Source organism: Conger conger, chromosome 9 (genome assembly GCF_963514075.1).
Source record: "Conger conger chromosome 9, fConCon1.1, whole genome shotgun sequence".
In the NCBI taxonomy this organism is placed as follows: domain Eukaryota; kingdom Metazoa; phylum Chordata; class Actinopteri; order Anguilliformes; family Congridae; genus Conger; species Conger conger.
The window spans coordinates 12,288,135-12,309,491 of NC_083768.1; the positions used below are offsets into that span (position 1 = coordinate 12,288,135).

General features: G+C 45.9%; 1 protein-coding gene across 2 annotated transcripts in view; it reads right to left on the minus strand.

Annotated features, from left to right (window-relative positions):
• The window catches only part of slc4a2a (solute carrier family 4 member 2a), a 53,500-nt gene that overhangs the window by 24,773 nt on the left and 7,370 nt on the right, over positions 1–21,357 (minus strand). The window contains exons 2-3 of one of the 2 annotated variants that reach the window (XM_061254018.1): positions 18,497–18,628; positions 290–455 (exon numbers count right to left, since the gene is read on the minus strand). In XM_061254018.1, the coding sequence (XP_061110002.1) occupies positions 290–455; positions 18,497–18,523 (193 nt within the window). In that variant the 5' untranslated portion in view covers positions 18,524–18,628. Of the gene's footprint in view, positions 1–289; positions 456–11,242; positions 11,334–18,496; positions 18,629–21,357 lie in introns of those variants that run through there. The other variant, XM_061254019.1, reaches the window with a different exon arrangement.

Genomic DNA, 21,357 nt, shown 5'->3' on the forward strand with positions numbered 1-21,357 from the left:
GAGACCTTTTCCCTTTCACGTTTCATTCCATTAAACCTCAATCACCAAGTGGAAATGTGCAGATGAGCTGCACCCTCGTGCACTCTCACACTCATGCACGCTCGTGCGCGCTCACACTCGTGCACGCTCGTGCACGCTCACACTCATGCACCCTTGTGCACTCTCACACTCATGCACCCTCGTGCACGCTCACACACTCGTGCACTCTCACACTCATGCACGCTCGTGCACGCTCACACTCATGCACGCTCGTGCGCGCTCACACTCATGCACGCTCGTGCGCGCTCACACTCAAAGTCCTCCTCGTTGTAGGAGCGGTGCTGCTCGGCCGGGCCCCGGGGGGTGGGGTGCAGGATCTGCTGGAAGCGCTCCACCCCCAGGGCCTTGTTCAGGTCCCGCTCCTCGTCCTCCTCTCGCCTCACGCTGCGGGGGGTAGGGGCCGCCGCGGGCTCCGGCTGGGGGGGACAATGGAGGAGAGGGGGGGCATATGTAAGGCAGGGGAACACAGACTTCAGAGGGAAAATTCCAGTGTTATAAGATATTTTTTAGGCCTTTTTCAGCTTTATTGGACAGTATAGTATAGAGAGACAGGAAGAATGGGAGCGAGAGAGAGGGGAAGACATGCGACAAATGTCTGACAGTCGGATTCGAACCACCGACGTCGCGGCTCGCAATGAGCATGCAGTCAGTGCTCTACAGGCTGCGCCACCGAGACACCCGAAAATTCCAGTGTTAATTCAGCTCTATCTATTGGAGGCCCTAGGTTAAATTTTCTTTGGAGGCCCCCTTTTGGTTTTCGAGACTTAGGGGACCCTCCAGGCCCTTGGCCCTTGGCAATTGCCTATGCCTAGAATCAGCTCTGAGTGCATATAGGCACTGAGCACTTTATTAGGTACTGTAGACCTCTACACCAGTTTGAGCAAATATTTATATTTATATATAAATATGCAAACATTCAATCGCCCAATCATGTGGCAGCAACTAAATGCATAAAAGCATGCAGACATGGTCAAGAGGTTCAGGTGTTTTTCACACCAAATGTCAGAATGGGGAAACAATGTGATCAAAGTGACTCTTGGTTCCAGAGTATCTGAGAAACTGCTGATCTGCATACTGCATACTGCTGAGTTTGCAGAGAAGGAACAGTAGTTCACACCCAGTGAACAGCAGTTCTGCAGGCAAAGACGCCGCGTAAATGAGGAAGGTCAGTGGAGAAGTGCCAGGCTGATCGAAACCAACAGGAAGGTGAAATTAACGCAAATAACCACACATTACAACAGTGGTACGCAGAAGAGCATCACCGAACACACAATGCGTCAAACCTCTTAAGTGGATAGGCTACAGCAGAAGACCAATAAGTCTCATAAGCACTTATTAAAGTTCTGACTGAGTGTATAGATCCATTAGGCCTCATATCTATTCTGTAAAGAGTTGATTTAACACTGAACGTTTGACGGCACATTGCCAGCCAACTTGAATAGATGCGTGTACTGTTGTTAATTTGCCAACAAAAAGTATGTTTTGAATTGATATGTTTTTTTTAGAAGGCAATGCAAACAGATACAATGAAAAACACTTTATGGGATAGTAAACTTTCTGGAGTTTTGAAAAGATATTATTTCAGTATAATGCATCTATAGTGCATTTTCTATTGGCTCAAGTAGTTTTTGTATGCCAAAAGGATATTTTATACTGACCTTGACCTGCCAGCTTAACAATGGCTGGTATTGGTGCACAGATGGGTTTGTGGTTTAAAGCAAGAACAATAACTTTGGTTCAAATAAGTTCAATAGCCACTGCTTTTCAACTTTCGCCTGAATAAATCAGTTAATTTGTGTATGAATAACATAGCTGGTGTCCCCTACAAATTGAAATTGAAGCTACAATGATGTCTGACATCAAACAGAACCAAAACAGAAGAGTCTAGGCAACATTGTCAAACCTTTTTCATTGAAGCCTGAATTTTCTGAAGAGGAGTTGCAGGGCGCCCCGAGGCTGATAGACTGAAGAAGGAATGTGAATATTTGCTTATATCCCCTTTGAGGACAGCAGTGGGCGCAGTTTCAAAAATCAAAAAGTAGTTGGTGAAAAGTGACATTGTACTTTTTCCCCCCTGCGGGAACTATTTTCAGTCCTGTCAATCTGTTGCTACTTTTAGGCACACCTCTTGCATGTAATACTGTTGATACAGAAAGCCTGCCACTCCTTTACTTGAGAAGTGCTCCAAATTAAGTTATCAGAATATCAGTTCTATTACCATCAAACAAACAGATAGCATGAAAACCAGTGTCAATGCCCTGAAACAAATTACCACCAGTGACCACTAGAGAGCGCCAAAGCCCACGTGAAGTGCACCTCAGGAACCTGTTTTACAGTCCTTTCAAAACTGATGAAATTAAGAGTGGAGATTATTACTGATCCAATAATTAATTAATTAATTCTGCATACATAGTCCTAAATCAGTATTTGTAGCTGCAAAACTTTATGTAAAACTGGCCGATCATCAAAGCAGATGAGAGCTGAGGTAAGAATGGAGCGGGCAGCCGTTTATTGAGTCCCACGGTGGAGACTGCAGTCTCCTGCGGGCGGTTACCCGCTACGGTGGGAACCCGCTCTTGTGTCTACAGCCGGTGCAGTGCTGTTTGTTTTTGGAAGGAGCCCTTCCCTCGTCTTTCGAGTAAAGACGACAGCGCAGATACCGGCGTTTGGCACGCAGCACGGGTGAAAGCAGGGCCTCCCGCGCAACAGGGCTTCCCGCCCAGCAGGGCCTCCCGCCCAGCAGGGCCTCCCGCGGTTCGGCGACGTGCCGCTTTACAAACCTGTGTAGCCCCGCGTCCCGGGAAACTCTACGACCTTCGGTTCGACCTTTACTCTGACGTCACGGAACATGTGCCAATCATCATCATTTCATTACTGGCCCGCTGAGGAGAGCTGGGTGCAATAGGCTGCTCCCTTCAGAAAACTCCACTTCCATCAATAAACTAACGTCTCAGTTTTCCCACAGTGCCCAGCGTGTTTCCTCGCCCCAAAACCTTCTCTACTACCGCAAACACTGGCAGGTTTACATTTTCCGTTGACATTTTCAGCTGTTATCCTTTTTATGTTTCACCAGTAGAACAAGAGCAAATGAGCAGCCTAGGGTACTAGCTCTTAAAGCTCTTTAAATATACTTGAGATTGTATTAATGTGTAATTGTGTTGGGCTTTTGCATTGTATTGAATTTTATGTAGTCATCTCTGCTTGCACCTGCCTTGGCCAGGCCTCCCTTGTAAAAGAGATAACCATCTCAATGGGACTCACCTGGTTAAATAAAAGAGAAATAAAATAAAAATATCGGGAACCAAATGAAAAATGTAGTAGTAATAGTACCTTTCAGGGCCCAGTCAAATACACATACAAGCCCAGCATAGTGGACTATTGATTTACTGTGTTCCAGGACCCACCTCATACACTCCCACTACCCATTTTGGGTCCCGACCAATAGTTTAAGAAACAGTGGCCTAGGGGAAAGTAATTGGAGAGTTCCTGATAACACCCAAACCACACATGACCTCTGACCTCTTACCTGGCCTCAGCCACACAAGGTGATGTACGTTGTGTGACACAAACAAACATCGTTGATCTTCCCACACAGTAAACTCAGAGTGGGGGCTGGTGACGGCCACTGTTTGTCCAGGGTGGTGCTGTCGCTGCCCCTCCCGGTCCCCCAGGTACGGCACAACATGCGCCAGATCCACCCCAAAACCTTAGCTACAGCGGGCGACACCCTCCAGGTGAAATGTTTGCGGGAACCGATTTTCTGAAACTCAGCCGAAAGGAGAATCTAACAATATATTATTACAATTTACCGTCGTAAGGCTGCATGCAGCAACCATCCGGTGACCTTCGAATCACGGGAAGCTAACCGATAGAAAGCGGCATTCCAATGGGTAAGGTTTCCGAGACGCTGTTATCAATGAGAGTGCTCAGTTACTTCTATATGTGTTCCTGGGGGAATCTGGATATCCGTCTTCAGCCTGAATAAGACCTTTAGCACACGGAAAACCTTTTAGCACACACAAACCCGTCAACACGATCAGAGATCGGTTATGATATTTGTTTTGGGCCGATCATCGGTTGTTATTATTTTATTATTATTGTTATTATTAGTGCAAACTGTGCAGAATGTGAGCACAGTGGAGTGAAGGGTGGAAGCAAAAGGAGTACAGCGGTCACAGAGAAATCAGTAACACCACCTACAGAGGTGTAAGCAGCACCCTCTGTCTGTCTCTCATGATGTAAATGTTCAGCTTTAAGATGAAACAGCAGGAGAGAGCCACAAATGCATGCTCTGCACCCTGGCCCTGAACATGCCAGGAGCCGCACCTCGCTAAACGACCGACTCGTCCGTTGCGCTCGTGGAAATTCATAATCTGCCACAGACCAATCATCATCAGAAACATAACAGGCAATCGACAACAACCAATAACAACAACAAACAACCGACAACCACCAACAACAACAAACAACATAATATAACAATAGGGTGCAGCATCCACACACACACACACACACACACACACACACACACACAAAGGTTCTGTTGTCGGCACAAATTATCTGCGAGCCTAGTTGTTTTGGAGGGGTAGCACCCGGATCCCTATACCATTTGCCTGATGTTAACACAACTTGTTTGTGCCCATCACTGTGCCTATATCCAATACGCCGCTATACCAGCACAAATACCCACATCCCGAACCAGCTTCCAGAGCCACCGCTTTTCAACACGGTATACAAAACCGCCAGCAGGGGGCTCCCTGCACCCCCCTCATGAGCGGTTGCCACAGTCTCGGCGCATGTCGCGTCTACCCCGTCTCCCTGCCTGCTATGCTAATGGAATTCGCTGCTGTGAAATAGCTCCGCTGCGTCTGGCTGTCACCATCGACCGCAGTGTTTGCGAGGCACAGATCCCAGCTGCATTGATGCATCTTACCCACCGTTTGGTTTTCCTAGTGTAAATATTGACTTAAGCATTCTCTCTCTCTCTCTCTCTCTCTCTCTCTCTCTCTCTCTCTCACTAACAGCTGTCCGATTGACAGTGCCCGAGCTGTGTACAATGTCAACGCTCATCCTGTTGACCAGAAGCAGCAGACACCCCCTGCTGAGAGACCTCTTTCCCAACAGTGTTTCTATGGTTACAGACCCCAGAGCCAATCCTGCACTCTAAATAGGTCTGCATTATGACAATTCATAATGAGAACCACTGCAAAGGTCTGCATATAAAAGCAACATATTGTGTATATGTACACAACACACACATGTCTGTGTGAGCGGTGTGAATAAAAGGTTGATCTTTTTGCCGGACCTCATGGCAAAATGAACGACACTCAAGCTTCACTGAAAGATCATTTGATGATAACAACGGCCGTTGTTTTGCTAACTGACCTGGGTCAAATGTGTACGTAATTGTTTTGGATTCAAATACTTCTCTGTGCTCGGTTGATCTTGCCTGGTCCAACCGAGCCAACCAAGAGGGGTTCGCACTTTTTGAGAGTATTTCATAGCTTCCAACACACCAGACAATCTCAATAGAGAGTAGAAAAGTATTTGAATCCAAAACAATGATGTATTTGACCCAGATTTGCTACTGACTTGCATCAACGACTTGTCTATTCTTAGTAAATGGTGACTACAGGGGCTGATTTATAGACACTTGGTGGTGTATATATCCAAATGTGTTCCATTAATTTAGGAACTTATTCTCCTTGAAAGGGACTGTCTACATTCTTGAGATTTAAAAATATTTTTCAATTTTAGCTTGTTTTTTTGATAGCTTCTGTGTGCATTGTGTATTATGTATGTACAGAAGTGCCATCCACTGGCTTCAAAATAGCCAGTACAGGAGAAGTGGCAGGTTTGTGGTTTAAAACAAGAAACTACAGTCAAAGTAACTCCAGAGCAGCTTGACGATGTCATGCAAATCCTGGCAGTAAATACGAACACATTTTTGTTTATAATTATGAGTAAACACTATAAAATTAATGTGTTTATATTTATATCCACTGTAAAACAAAATTTGGCTGCACAAGCTACTTTGCATTAGCTTGAACTGTACTTTCTGTTTCAAACCACAATCGCGTCGAACCCCCTACACCACCCATTAAAAATGGTTAGTAACTGCTGTATGTATCTAATATATCACACATAAAAACTGTCTGAGGCAATCAGAAACAGACGCTAAAACTGAGTACAGCAAACGTTGCCTTTAAGATCTTTCAGAGAATGAGTGATCAAGTAACTTTTTATTCTTTCAGCTGACCACTGAAGGGCCCCAGGCGTTGGGAAGTTCAGAGGTTTCACAACTGGGGCATATCGAATACGCACATAACCGCACACAACTACACACCCCCAGGCCTCTCTCTCCCTCCTTTATCGCCCAGTTTCGGCCAAAGCTGCGCATTGTTCCGGGGAGAATGAGAACACACACATACGCGCCGTTTGTCTCCCGTTTGTCCGAGTTCTGTACTTGTTGTTTTTTCTCACAACCCGTCTTTCGACGTGCCCTTTGTGAAGGGCAGAATGCCGCGCTGTGTCCGTTCCCATCCATCCCCGCGGAAGGAGGGCGTGTCGGGTTTCCACGCTCACACAGACCGGACGCCTCAGACGCAGCACCGGGAGGGGAAACGCTGCTCTGGGCCCTGCTGTTGTGCAGGGGAGGGAGTGACGGCACTCAGTGTAACGCTATATGAAAGGACACGGCCGAAAAAGGGCTCTGTTCTCCAATCCTCCCTCTTCATTTAGGCGCCTCTCCCCTTTTCTGTTTTTTAAAGAGATCCGGTTCTCCTACCATTGACGAAGGTCACTTCTGTCTCTTTCTCCTAAGCGGATTCTCTTACTTCCTTGCATTACACCACTCCCTCCCTCCCTCCCTCCCTCCCTCTTTTGCCCCCTGAATTCTCCCCTGGGCTCCCCTCTTCTCCCCACTACCCTTCCAGTAGTGTGCTTATTTCCCACAATTCCCCTCTCCCTCCCCTACATCAGCAGCCAGCCTCAGGGCTCCGCCCACCAGTCAGGGCTGGGGAAGAGGCCTGAGGACTCGGGGCCTGAGTCCGGAGACACTTCCAGTGCAGCCTACAGCCTGTGTGTGTGTCCCACCGCCAGGGTTTCCACTGAAGCTGTAGAATCTCAGTCCTTCACATGCACACACTGGTGTTTACCTGCACACAACACCTGCACATAATACAATTACCCGCACACAATACAATCACCTGCACACAGTGATATTTACCTGCACATAATGCTCTTTGCCTGCACACAATGATCTTTACCTGCACACAATACAATTACCTGCACACAATATTTACCTGCACACAATACCTGCACACAATACAATTACCTGCACACAGTGATGATATTTACCTGCACATAATGCTCTTTGCCTGTAAATATTGATCTTTATCTGCAAAGAATGACCTTGACTTTGACCTGTCCCCTTTGCGTGCACATGGACAGTAAACTGCTCAGGGTAGTTAACCGCTTTAGATATTGAACTGCTCCGGCTGACAAAAGTCGGCTAAATTAATTCATGTCTTGCTAGATGTACTTCCGTCACCCGTCATTCTACAGCAGGGGAGCGTGACACAGCAGAAATAAAAGCGCATGTTCAGACAGCAGGTGAGCTCAAGATGCAGCAGAGCAGACACTGCCAGAAGCATATGCCACAGGTCTCAGACGCTGCCATGTTTCGCTCAGAGATTCAAGTTACAGTTCATTTTCAAACTCAGACAAACCGGCCCCTAATATCACAACTGACATTACATGCATCATCGACTTTATGACTAAATACATGCAGGGAACCTAATACATCGGAGGTTCCCAAACATGTTCCTGGAGATCTACCGTTACATAGATTTTCACTCCAAGCCTAACAAAGCACACCTCAGCCAGAGATCTTGTTAAGCAGCTAATTAGCAGAATAGACAGAGCCAAATTAAGAGTTGAAATGAAAACCTACAAGGCAGTAGAACAGGGACAGAGTTGGGAACCACCGCGATACAGAAACAAGGAACTTTTCTTCTTTTGCTGACCACTGAAAAACAGCAGGAATGTCAAAGGTCAGAGGTCTTATACCCGCTGCAAATTACACACAGCACATGTAGCGTTCATCTCTCTCCTCTCTCTCTCTCCCTCTCTCTGTTTCTCTCTCCCTCTCTCTCTTCCTCTCTCTCTCTCTCTCTCTCTCTCTCTCTCTCACTCACACACACACACACACACACACACACAGGGGAAGCTGCTGAGGTCAGCTTCCCCACAGAAAATAGCTGAACTCAGCAGGTGAATTTCATAACTAGACCTGACCTCACGGACCTCACCAAAAACACAAAAACTCTGGTGTGCTCTTCTTCAATGCATCCCACAAAGTATTCAGCTTTGATTACACTGCCCAGACAGACCAGCATTGTGCACTAATCTCAGGTGTAGGATGGATTTCATGTGTGACACTGAAGCTACATCAGATCCCCCTCAAGCCCACCGTCTTTTGCCACGGCTGCAAATATTTTCCCAATATTTACCCCACCCCTTCTTTAGACTAGGCAGTCCTGCAGGGTGTTTTAGGATGCTGCGTGGGATTACAGCTAGAGGGTAAATATCTGCATTTGTATAGCACTCATTCACCCATTCATATGCACACTCACACACCAATGATTGGCTGCCATGCAAGGCACCAACCAGCCCGTTAACCAACGCTCCGACTGCCAGACGACTGCTCTTACCGCCTGTGTCATATACGGTTGTTAAAATATAAAGTTGTTTTTTCCAGCTTCTGATTGCTAATTGGTTTAGCGTGAAATTTTAAAGATTTACTTCACACAATCTAACCAGGTGCCGAGGAGCAGTAGCTAAACACACAGATAACCAGACAGGCCAGAGAATGGAGACTTGAGAATGACGAGTCATACAGGAAGAACATCTCCAGCCTTTCCTGGAGGTCGCCTTGACTGCCAACAGACCGGCCCACGATATTACCCCTCCACCGTCTGCCATGCAAATCCCCACGTATGCAGCACACACACAAACAGGAAATTAAAGGGAAGGTCTTCATTCCGCAGGAAACTTGAGCGGCAAATAGGGGGGGAGATAAGAGCCCCACTCAATATCCCAGGGAAGGAAATTAATGCAAATAAAATAACACAGGCTTCAGAAAACATTCCAGACTTCGAAGCTGTTTGGCTCACAGTTTACAGTGTGCCACTGCTGATTACATATTTAGAAACCCAAAAAATCTGTAAATCAATTAAGCAATCAATGTCTTCCACCCATTCAGATTTGAAGGCTTATATAATTATCTTGTCTCTACCTGAGGTTACAGAGGTCACACACAACAACTGTATGGACCAATCCAAAAAATACACTTTTTTTACAAGATTGAAATAACAAAAAAAAAAAACAATCCCTTAAAAAGACTACAATACATCAACTCTGAGAATCAAATCCAAGGTTTAACCCCAGAAATGTATTCATAGCGCAGCCTCTAAGATGGATGTAAAATGGAACTGTAGTCAATGGGAAAGGCTTAGGCTGTGTTTAGATTCCGCAGAGTCGTGAATCAAGTCAATACAACACTTCTGGAGCCACCAACGGAAGCAGCTCGAGTGCCTAATTCCGCCAATGTGTACACAATGTGAGCAGACAGCAGCCCTGGACATATTAGCAACAGGAGCATGTCCACTGGCAACCAGGTGACAGGCCCAGCTATCAAAAAACATTCTCATGATGGTACTGGAATCTTCTGTCAATGTTACACTCAGTGAGCACTTATTAGGTATTTATTATCTTCTGCTGCTACAGCCTACCCACTGAGATGCGTTGTGTGCTCTTCTGCATACCACTGTTGTAATGTGTGTATTTGTGTTACTGTCAGCTTTGACCACTCTGGCCCTTCTCCACTGACCTCTCTCTCGTTATCAAGACGTTTCTGTCCACAGAAATGCTGCTCACTTTGATGTTTTTTGTTTTTTGCATCATTCTCTGCAAAGTCTACAGACCGTGCGTGAAAATGCCAGGAGATCAGCAGTTACAGAAATACTCAAACCAGCCCATCAGGCACCAACAATCATGCCACGGTCGAAATCACTGAGATAACATTTTTTCCCCATTCTGATGGTTGATGAGAACATTTAAATGAAGCTCCTGACCAGTATCTCCTGACCAGTATTTTCTGCATTGCACTGCTGCCACATGATTGGCTGATGAGATAATTGTGTGAATAAGTGGGTGTACAGTTGTTCCTAATAAAGTGCTAGGTGAGTGTAACATTGCCACAACATGCCTGCGACATCGTGAGAATGTTTTGTGTTAGCCTAGAGGCTTGCAAACCACCAGTTAGCATGAATGAAACTGCTCAGGCACTGCAAGGGAAACTTTTTGGCCAACTCTGGTGCTTTGACACAGACACATCTGCGGAAATGCTGTTTACTGTGCATAGTCCCGGTCAAATAAACACGATGCGTACAATAAATAAATGAACATAAATTGCTTTTCTCCAGTCTACAGGAGGATACTGATAGCTTTCGCTCTTCTCATCGAGAACAAATGAATCGGCTGGCCATGACCCTGCTGCTGTTTTGTCATCAGAAGAGCACAGCTGAAACAGCAGGTCAGAGCAGACCGGCCGGGAGAGAAGTTATACGATGTTGCAGATGTGTCCGTCCCAGATGAGAGCAGAATATCACTCCCATGAAACCTTCAGGAAGTGAAACTGGATCATGCCAGAAAAAACGTTTATTTTTTTAAATTAAAAAAAAAAAATGTCTACAGTATGTAGCCCCGATAATACAAATATCCTCACAATGTGTGAAGTGAGTTGTACATCATTGGTAAACAGAAAACTGCAACTGTATGGTCACTGCGATCTCAACCACATATCAGGACTGATTCTGCTTCAGGTCTTCATTCTGCTTCGAGGGCACCAAACAATATTCACACATACAGACTTTGCCATATGGTGGAATCAGTATTCTTCCAGAAAGTGCTGAAAGCTTCCATTTCTTGAAAAAGGGAAGCCCAGAAAATGAGCTGAGCTCAAAATAAATCAAGTATCGCAACTGGCTTACTTGCTTTTACTGAAGAATAACAAAGTTCAAAGTTTGAGAAAAAAAACTGTGTAAAGAGGAGCACAGGACTACACGTGCTGCTCTCTCCTCCCGCAGTAAGCTGCTGAGTTTCCCAGCATTGTGTTGACAAGCACTGCACACACACTCACCTTCACACCGTACAGGAAATCCATGGTGCCCCAACAGTTCCGCTCAGAAAGAGAGAGGCAAGGCAGAGTGTTTGTTTGAAAACGGCAAAAAAAAAAAGAGAGGCTAAAATGGCAGCCTAAGCTGTTTTTTTTTTTGGGGGGGGGGGGGGGTTTTCCCCAAGTCCTGTCAAAGTTCGGGAAACTCGTATCTCGTATCCCTCTTCTGGTCGCTTGTCATATGACCGGAGGTTTCACAGGACAGGAAGTGGATACAGTCCAATATTGCAAGATTTCTGCGTCTCTGCGCAGTCTGTCACCCGAAGGATCCCTACTCCCACACGCACCAACACCACCCTGTAGGCATGCTCCCCTTCCCCTGCACACTCGCTCTGGGGATGGGGTAATGATTAACTCCCAAAAGCAGCAGTTTATCTATAAAACAGACCCGGCAACAGCTAAAGTGAAGCCATAAACACACTTATCTGAAATTGATTTCGGTTGCCAAGACAGCGCGTCTATCTGCAGTATTGAACTGAAAGCCATTATGCTGTAAAAGAGCTGTTAAAGCCATGTAATCCCCTCATGCTTTGCCAAATGGGAACCTGCAGGCCTGTATATCTACGAGCAGCACTGTGATTTCAGGCTTATCCGTGCATTAACACAGGTGTGTCTATATCGGTCAGGTGAGTCATTTTCATGCAGTGAAAGCAAACTCTAGAATATCTCCGAATTCTGCTTCAAGGCTAATATTTTACAGATAAAAAAAATAAAAAAAGATTCTGGAAGTCTGTTTGGCTCACCAGGCTATACAATTACCTGCATATAAGTAAAAATAAATCAATCCATCAATAAATAAAATAATGAATATATTGTTTTATTTGGCTGAAGTTATGCATGTGGAGCAGATAGGTTGTATTTTGGGGAATTGAAATCGGGGTGTGGCTTCCTCTGATTGCTGTAAAATAGTGTAGCCCTGGTTCCCAGGAGGGGGGTGGGGGGAGCTGCACTGGAACCACAATGACCTCATTCCGTGGAAAAACAGTAACCGGGTAGTTTTTCTCGGTATTGTTCCCCTGAGGGAAGCCAACAAATGACCCCCACCCCCTCCCCAGGCACACACACACACTCACACACACACAGAGGGCAGGTGGATGCCCTGGTGCCCAGAGATGAGGCTGCCATACCATCTCCCCTCTGAACCAGTAAGTCTCAGAGAATCACCCCAAGGGACGTTGGCCAAACAACAGGGAGAGAGAGAGAAAGGGAGAGAGAGAGAGAGAGGGGGGGGGGAGAAAGAGAGAAAGGGAGAGAGAGATAGAGAGGGGGGAGAAAGAGAGAAAGGGAGAGATAGAGAGAGAGAGGGGGAGAGAAAGAAACAGAAAGGGATAGATAGAGAGAGAGAAAGAGAGAGAGAGACGGAGAGTGGGGGGGGGGGGGGATTGATGTGGCCAAGCAGCTGAAAAAGCAGAAGCTATGGGTTGATGTAAACATGGTGTAATCCCCATGATTATGACACAGTGGTACTTCTAATCCCTACACAGGCTTCCGAGATAGCTGAACTATCCCATGGGAGTGTGGAACAGCGGGGTGGAGAACACGAAGGCGCTCATGAGTCCAAAGATGAGAGCAGGGACTAAAAGGGTCCTTCATCATCCCAAACCCCACCGGGGGGAAGGAAGCCTGTACTTCAGGCAGGACATGGTGTGGAGCCAGGAATGCACAACCTAGCAGGGGGCTCCTGAAATACTTTCAGCGCCCAGCCAGGTGAGTAAAGTAGCCAGCTAGGGGTGTTGTCAGTGGGTAAACAAATTGTTCCATTACATTACACATACTTACAGTCGATTTAGACTAAGCAGGAGACAATCCTCCCCTGGACCGATGCAGGGTTAAGGGCCTTGCTCAAGGGCTCAACGGCTGTGCGGATCTTATTGTGGCTACACCGGGGATCGAACCACTGATCTCACAGGTACCAGTCATGTACCTTAACCACTACGCTACAAGCTGCCCCGGGGGGGAAATCAAGGACCTGATTGGATTGCAGAGATTAACATGCTCATCAAGTCCTTCAACCAATAACCTAACTCAACCTTTTTTTCCCCTCGAGAATTTAGCTCTTGCTCTATCGAAAGGCAGTCAGGCAGAGGTGTGTAGTTGGCCATTTAGCCAGCGGCTGACACTTGGGGAACTCAAGTAAGTTTAAACTAAGTGCGTTATCTGGGCGATACATCATGCAAAATGGGACTATTTTGACAGAAGGCTTTCAAGGCGGCTGTCAATAAGAGGAGGTGGCGATTAGAAAGACTACACAGGGACTTGGCAAGCATTCAGAAAGACCAATGCAGTGTTCCATCATGCAAGATTTACATTTACATTTCAGCCATTTGCTGTACAAGATGCTCTAATCCTCTAATCCCAGTTCACAGCTGCAGAAGAAATTCAAGAGCCTTGCTCACAGCAGCAATGGCAACTCTGCTGAAAAAAAACAGCTCATGCTAGGTTTTGAAATAGCTGGTAGCTGGTTGACCATTTCCGATCAGCTCCCAGCTCAACATAGCTTGTAGCTTGTTGACCAGTTCAGACCAGCTCCCAGTTTGACATGGTTTGACCAGATGGTAGCTGGATGACCAGCTCAGACAAGCTACCAGCACTCATACCCAGCTAGACCAACTTTATGACCAGCTTGGTCATGCTGGTTGACCAGCTCATACCCAGCTAGACAAGCTTGTTACCATCTTGACCAGCTCAATTTTCAAGCTGGTAACAAGCTTATCTAGCTAAGTCTAACTGAAAACACCTAAAGGCCCCAGTTAGGCCTGGGCCCCATCTCATCTGGCTGACCTGGTGCGCTGACACACACTAACTCAATGACTGAAGCTTCTGCACACACATGCTAGTGGGTGTGCACTCATGCACATACATGGCAATACGCACGTATGTGCACAAGCACACACTGAAACATGCACATAACCACAAATCTACAATGCATACACAAGAACATCCATATACACACATACAATGTCGCCCACACACACACATATGCACATGTAGTGTACACACAGGCAAAGTGAAGACTTCTGTATTAAGGGGACTCCCCCCTAGCCCCATTGATCTTTCTCTGGGCTGAACACAACCAGTCCTTAGATCTCTGCTGCACATGGTGCTGATCACCACTCGCCCCAGGTCAAACACATCTGTCACACCCCAGAGGACAGAGACCCTTCTCCTAACAAACACCGCACATAAAACACATGGTGACACATGGTGAGTCTAGGCTTAGCGATGGAAAAAGGGAAAATCACCAGATACCCACCTAAGTTCCTTGTCTCTCTGCTACCTGACTTCAGAGGTCCATGCGGCAACAGGAAGTCAGGTGCTATCCGAACTATCAATGCTATCAATGCACCCCTCATGAATATTAACAACGGGCCAGATCAGAGCAGCTAGAGAATAGACCATGTCAGACATATAACTTTTTGCAGACAGATATGAATATCTGGCTAGGACACACAACATCTAACAAACTACCATGTTAATAAGGGAGTGCTCCCAAGACAATCCTGTGACACTGCAGAAATCTCACAATGTCATATTAAACCTTGTGGGAGCACTACAGGGGCGACATTGGCTCAGGTGGTTAAGATCAATTGTCTGGCAGTCAGTGGGTTGCTGGTTCAATCCCGTCCTGGGAGTGTCAAAGTGTCCCTGAGCAAGACACCTAATCCCCAAATGCTCCTGCTCCTCGCCGTTGGTGTGAGTGTGTGTATGAATGGGCGAATGAGAAGCATCAATTGTACAGAGCGTTGTATAAAGGTGCTATATAAATTCCAACTATTTACTTGTTACTCGCTGCAAAAGACAAGTCTATGAGGGAACAGACCTGCATCATGTATACTTCCAACTGTACTAGTGCCTCTGTAGCAGGAAATGACCACCATAAAGACCAAGATCAGGAGAAATAAAACAAACACAACACAATCTTCCTGGGCCTGCACACAGTGTTCTCTGCGTGGCTCCCTAACTGCATAGTGGTGTTATCAGCGTGGGTTAGTGCGGTGGTCTCTCTCCAGCCTGAGGATAAACACGTGGCTCTGTGGCGTTATCGTCCAGACAGTCACAGACAGCGTAATCTGAGACCTGGGCCCATAGCACAGCGGGCTAACAGTGGTACAGTAGTATGAAGCTGCTACTCTAATCCTGTGTGCATAATGGTACAACCGCCCTGGTGACATAAAACAATTCAAAAGCAAATGATCCCGTTTAAATGTGCTTGTTTGCTTACCCATAAAAGCGACTCCCCATACAAGTCAGTCTCACAATCTTATTATAGCTTCCTCACTGATTTAATTGCTTACGACCATTCAAGCCTTCCTACAATCTGTCTCGCAATATCACTCCCCTTTCTAATACTACTACATATGAATGCTACTCCGTAATTGCAGCCGAATGGATGTCAGTCAAATGGGTTAATGTCGTAAGCAAAGTGGGTTAATGTCACAGTCACTGCTATACGGTGTTTCAGTTTACAGATCAGCTGCAGGTCAGCTAAACGGGCCTATTCCTGTGTTTCCTCACAACGTGTTGCGAATTACGTCATGTTTCAGTCAACACTCACACTAAGGGGCTCTATCGGTGAGCTCATGAACCCTAGGGGCGTTACTGATCGGTCTCTCACTTCACCGAACGTTCACACGTGTGTGTGTTCGCTCGCGGAGGCTTCCAGAACAGCAAGCTGCCGAAAAATCTGCCTTCATAATGCTGTCGGCACGGAGGCCGAAAATAAATATGGCACGCAAATCCAACCGCCGCCTGTCCAAACAGACTGAGCAGCTCACCATTAAATCCGCTCTCATGGACAGCATGTCATCTGACACACAAGATCCATGCTGGACTCAGTCAATGAATACAGTTTTACTGTGCGGGTAGTTTAGCTGCGTGGGGTAGTTTTACTGTGTGGGGTAATTTAGCTGTGTTGGGTAGTTTAGTTGTGTGGGGTACTTTAGCGGTGTGGGGTAGTTCAGTTGTGTGAGCTACTTTAGCTGTGTGGGGTAGTTTACATTACATTACATTACATTAATGGCATTTGGCAGACGCTCTTATCCAGAGCGACGTACAACAAAGTGCATACCCATAACCAGGGATAAGTGCGCTGAAAGACCCTAGAAGGAAGTACAATTTCAACTGCTACCTGAACAGCAAAGATAAGGACCAGGGCCTATTTGATTATTTTTTTTAAACAAACAAACAACGCAAAAGTATGACCAAACCCCTTAACTAGCCAAACACTGCTTACCTAGCCAAATTGAAAATACTGATACACAAAAAAGTAAATCACAGAAAGACAACAATTAAGGTTCACAGGGAGGTAGGGAGGGACGGGGAGAGGTGAGGGGAGAGTTTAGTTCTGTGGGGTAGTTTAGCTGTGTGGGGTAGTTTTACTGTGTGGGGTAGTTTAGCTGTGTGGGGTAGTTTTACAGTGTGGGGTAGTTTAGCTGTGTGTGGTAGTTTAGCTATGTGGGGTAGTTTTACTGTGTGGGGTAGTTTTGCTATGTGGGGTAGTTTTATGTGTGGGGTAATTTAGCTGTGTGGGGTAGTTTTACTGTGTGGGGTAGTTTAGCTGTGTGTGGTAGTTTTGCAGTGTGTGGGGTAGTTTTGCGGTGTGGGGTAGTTTAGTTGTGTGGGGTAGTTGAGCTGTGCTGGTTAGTTTAGTCCCTGGTAAAGAGGCAGGAGAGATATTCTCCTCATTATTCACAGAGCGTGCTCAGAACCTTGGAGATGCAAGCTTCCATTGATACAGAGAGCAGTACTGCAGTATGGCCCCATTAATTCCACAGCTATTTTTCCTTTTTATGTACTTTTAATGCGCTCGTATTTGTGTCTCTGACTCTAAATGATGTTTTTCTTTGCTTTATGCTGACAAAAAATCAGAGAGGGCAGCCGACAGAGCAGGGATCACAGCTCAGAGGGGATCTGGAGCACAGCTTGAGGGCCGGCTGCCCTACAGGCTGGACTCTTTCTTACTTTACATTCATTTGAAATGGCACAGATACATAGCGTATTTAATAAATAGTCTGATGCCATGTGTCATAACATTTACGCCGCAGGCTCATTCGCAATGTTTGCCCCTCGATTAGATAGCGACAGCTCCCCTTCTTTGAATGAAGCTTTTGGAGGAGAACGTTGGGTACAGGAATGGGAATAGGTTTTTTTTATTTTTATTTATTTACTTATTTATTTATTTTTATACGAGAGTCCTTTCCACTGCGATATTTGTTGGATTTATGTCCTTGTGCTGTTTTGAGAATCCTGTCCACTGTCCTGACCTCTGCCTTGGATGGCTACCAGATTCTTCTCTGCGAGTGAAACAAACAATTTGATTTCGGACCTCCTTTGCGAAAAGGCTGGGACGCCATGAGCGTTCCCGACAGTGACACACGAGAACAACGTCCGAGAAGCCGGCGAGAAGGGGTCGAGACAGGACCGGAGGAAAGCCGCTGAATGACTGCAGCTCATGAGAACATTGCAGCGCGTCCTGCTTATGAAAGCTGCTCATTTAATGAAGATGGATCATATTGTCGTCTATTCTAGGCAGTCGATGTACAATGTACTGATCTCATGAAGACTGATCACATTGTAATCTATTTTCGTTTTCAGGGAAGGCTGCCCTCAACAAAGTTATGCTCGGTGCATTGGCAGCACCTAAGCCCTGCTGAACAGAACAGCTCAAGCTAGGTTTTGAAACTGATGGTAGCCAGTAGACCAGTTAGACCAGCTCTATACTCAACAGGAGAAACAGCTGGTAGCTGGTATTTCAAGCTGGTCATAGGTGGATTTTACACCAGGGAGCACTAAGGAGAACAGGTGACACAGGTGTGTTCAGGCGCACAGGTAACAGTAAGACAGGTGTCTTCAGGTGCACAGGTAACTGGTAAAACAGGTGTGTTCAGGTGCACAGGTAACAGTAACACAGGTGTGTCCAGGTGCACAGGTAACAGTGACACAGGTTTTCTAAGGTGCACAGGTAACAGTAAGACAGGTGTGTTCAGGTGCACAGGTAACAGTAAGACAGGTGTGTTCAGGTGCACAGGTAACTGGTAAAACAGGTGTGTTCAGGTGCACAGGTAACAGTAACACAGGTGTGTTCAGGTGCACAGGTAACAGTAAGACAGGTGTGTTCAGGTGCACAGGTAACAGTAACACAGGTGTGTTCAGGTGCACAGGTAACAGTAAGACAGGTGTGTTCAGGTGCACAGGTGACGTTAAGGCTTGCATACTCACAGAGCTGGGCTCCTGGGCGTGGCTCATGGCTCCACTGGCTGTGCTGTGTTCCTCCTGCTGTGCTGACGGGTCGTGGCTTTAGCCTTTCTCTTTCTCACTCTGACTCAACGGGGAGCTTTTGGGCAGCATAACCTGCACCAGAGAGAATAGAGGACATGAGGTACACTAGGTAATTGAAAGCAAAGGCGTTCTAGAACAATTCAGAACAAAACATTCCAAAAATGTTATCTGGTAATCATCGCATGAACAGTAACGCACATTACACAGTGCAAAAAAGACATCAAAGATTCCATGGGAAAGAAAACAAAAACAAGAAGCTTTTAAAATATACAGCAGTAACAATTTGGGTTCTAACTCCAGGTTCTATGGCCTGCACAGTACATTTTCCAGTGAGATACTGAAAGAGCCTCCTCAGTGGAAAATAGAAACCCTCCCCTTGTGGCCTCAGCTTTCCTCTCATGGCTACTGACACCGAATGATGTGTAGAAAGCTTCAGGCGCTGCATCAGGGCTGAATAAGATCACATGGTTTTTAATGAAACGAAGGGCACGTCGACTAACTACACACATGCATGAGCTTCTAAACGGGAATTATGCCGAAGTCACTGCATCTTAATGGCAAGATAATATGAGATAATAAAACGAGATCGAGCAATGATCAGAACCTAGGGTGAAACACCTATGGGGTTTCTCGGAATAAAAAAGAAAAAAATGTATCTTGCACTTATCACCATGCTTATCTGATAAGTACTATTATGCTCAAGTGCCTAATTGTACATCCGATGGGACGAGGGCCAACAAATATCAAAACAATGACCTGTGGAAAGCAGATGCAGGCATCGGTCTGAAGCGGTGGCACACCGAGGACCGGGGTTCAGGTCCCGGTCCTGACGAATAAGCAGAGTGGGCATGTGGGAGCGATATAATTGGTCCGCCGCTTCGAGGGCGGGGGGGGTTGACTGGGGACCCGGCAGGGTTAGGAGGATTGGCGTATATAAAGCTGTGCCCTGATCGCCTCGGAATCACAGTCACAGGGCTGGAACAATGTGGCCTGGAGAAGACGTGTCGTTCTACGGATCACATGATCTAACCGGGCCGCCAAGGGTGTATCCTAAGCAGTCGGCACGGGTAATTGGAATAGATAGGGAACAATTGGCTACCGAATTGGGAGAAAATGTGGAGAAAAAATCAAAAAAAAAAAAAAAAAAAAAGATGACTTCAGTTTCAGAGATGAGTTTGAAAAGCAGGTTGGGGGTGGTCCCCGTCTTCCCGGCTGTACGGAGCAGAGTCGTCAGAAAGGAGCCGTCAGTCCAGATATGTCCTCACTCCTGTCCTCCAGCGTGCTCACAGATATCAACCAGATAAGACTGCTACTGTGGTGACAGCATTATGATAAGGTGGAGAATCTGGCCCAAAAGTTCTCGTATCCTTTACAACCTCAGACAAAGATCACCCCCCCCCCCATCAAAAATATTTGGTGATAAGAAGAAACCCCCCAAGATGTACTCTTTGACCTAAGAATTTTGCTGAACATTGTTGAGGCACTAGAATGTACTAACACAAGGGCTGCTAGCAAGGTCACTGCTGTCTTTGCGAGGAGTATATATATATAAATATATATAGATATATATATTTTTTTGGAAAGGAACAGTAAATCATACCAGACATTTAAGTTGCAAGAGCTAGTGATCCAAGAGGCCAGGCAATTGTGCCCCTTTTTATTGTTTAGCACTAATCAAAATAATCTGAAATATCTATGGGTAATTACTGTTCATGAGTGATAAGTAGCTGCTCTTTGATGTTGGGTGTGGTCAGACTTTCTGGCTGTAAATAGCAGGATTAGCACATGCCTGGTTAGGTTAGCAGAGCTACTGTAAGCAATGTTCCTGAGTTCTTGAGTTTGTGCTGAACTTTTGCTGCAATGGTAGTGCAAAACAAAGATATTTGCCAGTGGTGGGCAGTTAATAGTTATCATAATGCTGTAATATTATTTTCTCATTGAGGAGTTTAGTTTTTCCTTTTTTAACCTCAATTGTTCTTTGGGGGAGTTCAGGCTCGGTCAGCCAATTTTCTTTTAAAGTGTCTTTGTAACACGGCCTCTCACAAAACTGCTGTATGAATAAAGTTTAACTGAAGTTTGTAAAAAAGCAACCTAATCTTGAGCAATAATGAATACACACAGTTTGGTTTACTTGTCTCTACTGGAGCAATGAAAGAATCACTCACCCTGAAAAGCAAACCTTCCGGTCCAGAGCCAAGCACTGTACCCCACCGCTGTGTGTGTGTGTGTGTGTGTGTGCGTGTGTGTGTAAGGCTGGCAGGAAGGTTCAGCTGCAGTGTATATTTGTGTGTGTGCATATATGTGTGTGTGCTTGTGGCTGACTAATTGGCAAAGATTGATGGGCAAAAAATGGGCAATAAAATTAAATCTCCAACACAATAAAATGCAAGGGTCTGAGTGTGTATATGTAGGTGTGTGTGTGTGTGTGCCCGTGTGTGTGTGTATATGTATGTGTGTGCTCATGTGTGTGTGTGTGTGTGTGTGTGTGTGCCCGTATATGTGTGTGTGAGTGTGTGTATGTATGTGTGTATACATGTGTGCCCATGTGTGTGTGTGTATCTATGTGTTTACATGTGTGTGTATATGTATGTGTGTGTGTGCCCGTGTGTGTGTGTGTGTGTGTGTGTATATGTATGTGTGTGCCTGTGTGTGTGTGTGTGTGTGTGTGTATATATGTATGTGTGTGCCTGTGGGTGTGTGTATATGTATGTGTGTGCCTATGTGTGTGTGTGTATATGTATGTGTGTGCCTGTGTGTGTGTGTGTATTTGTATGTGTGTGCCTATGTGTGTGTGTGTATAT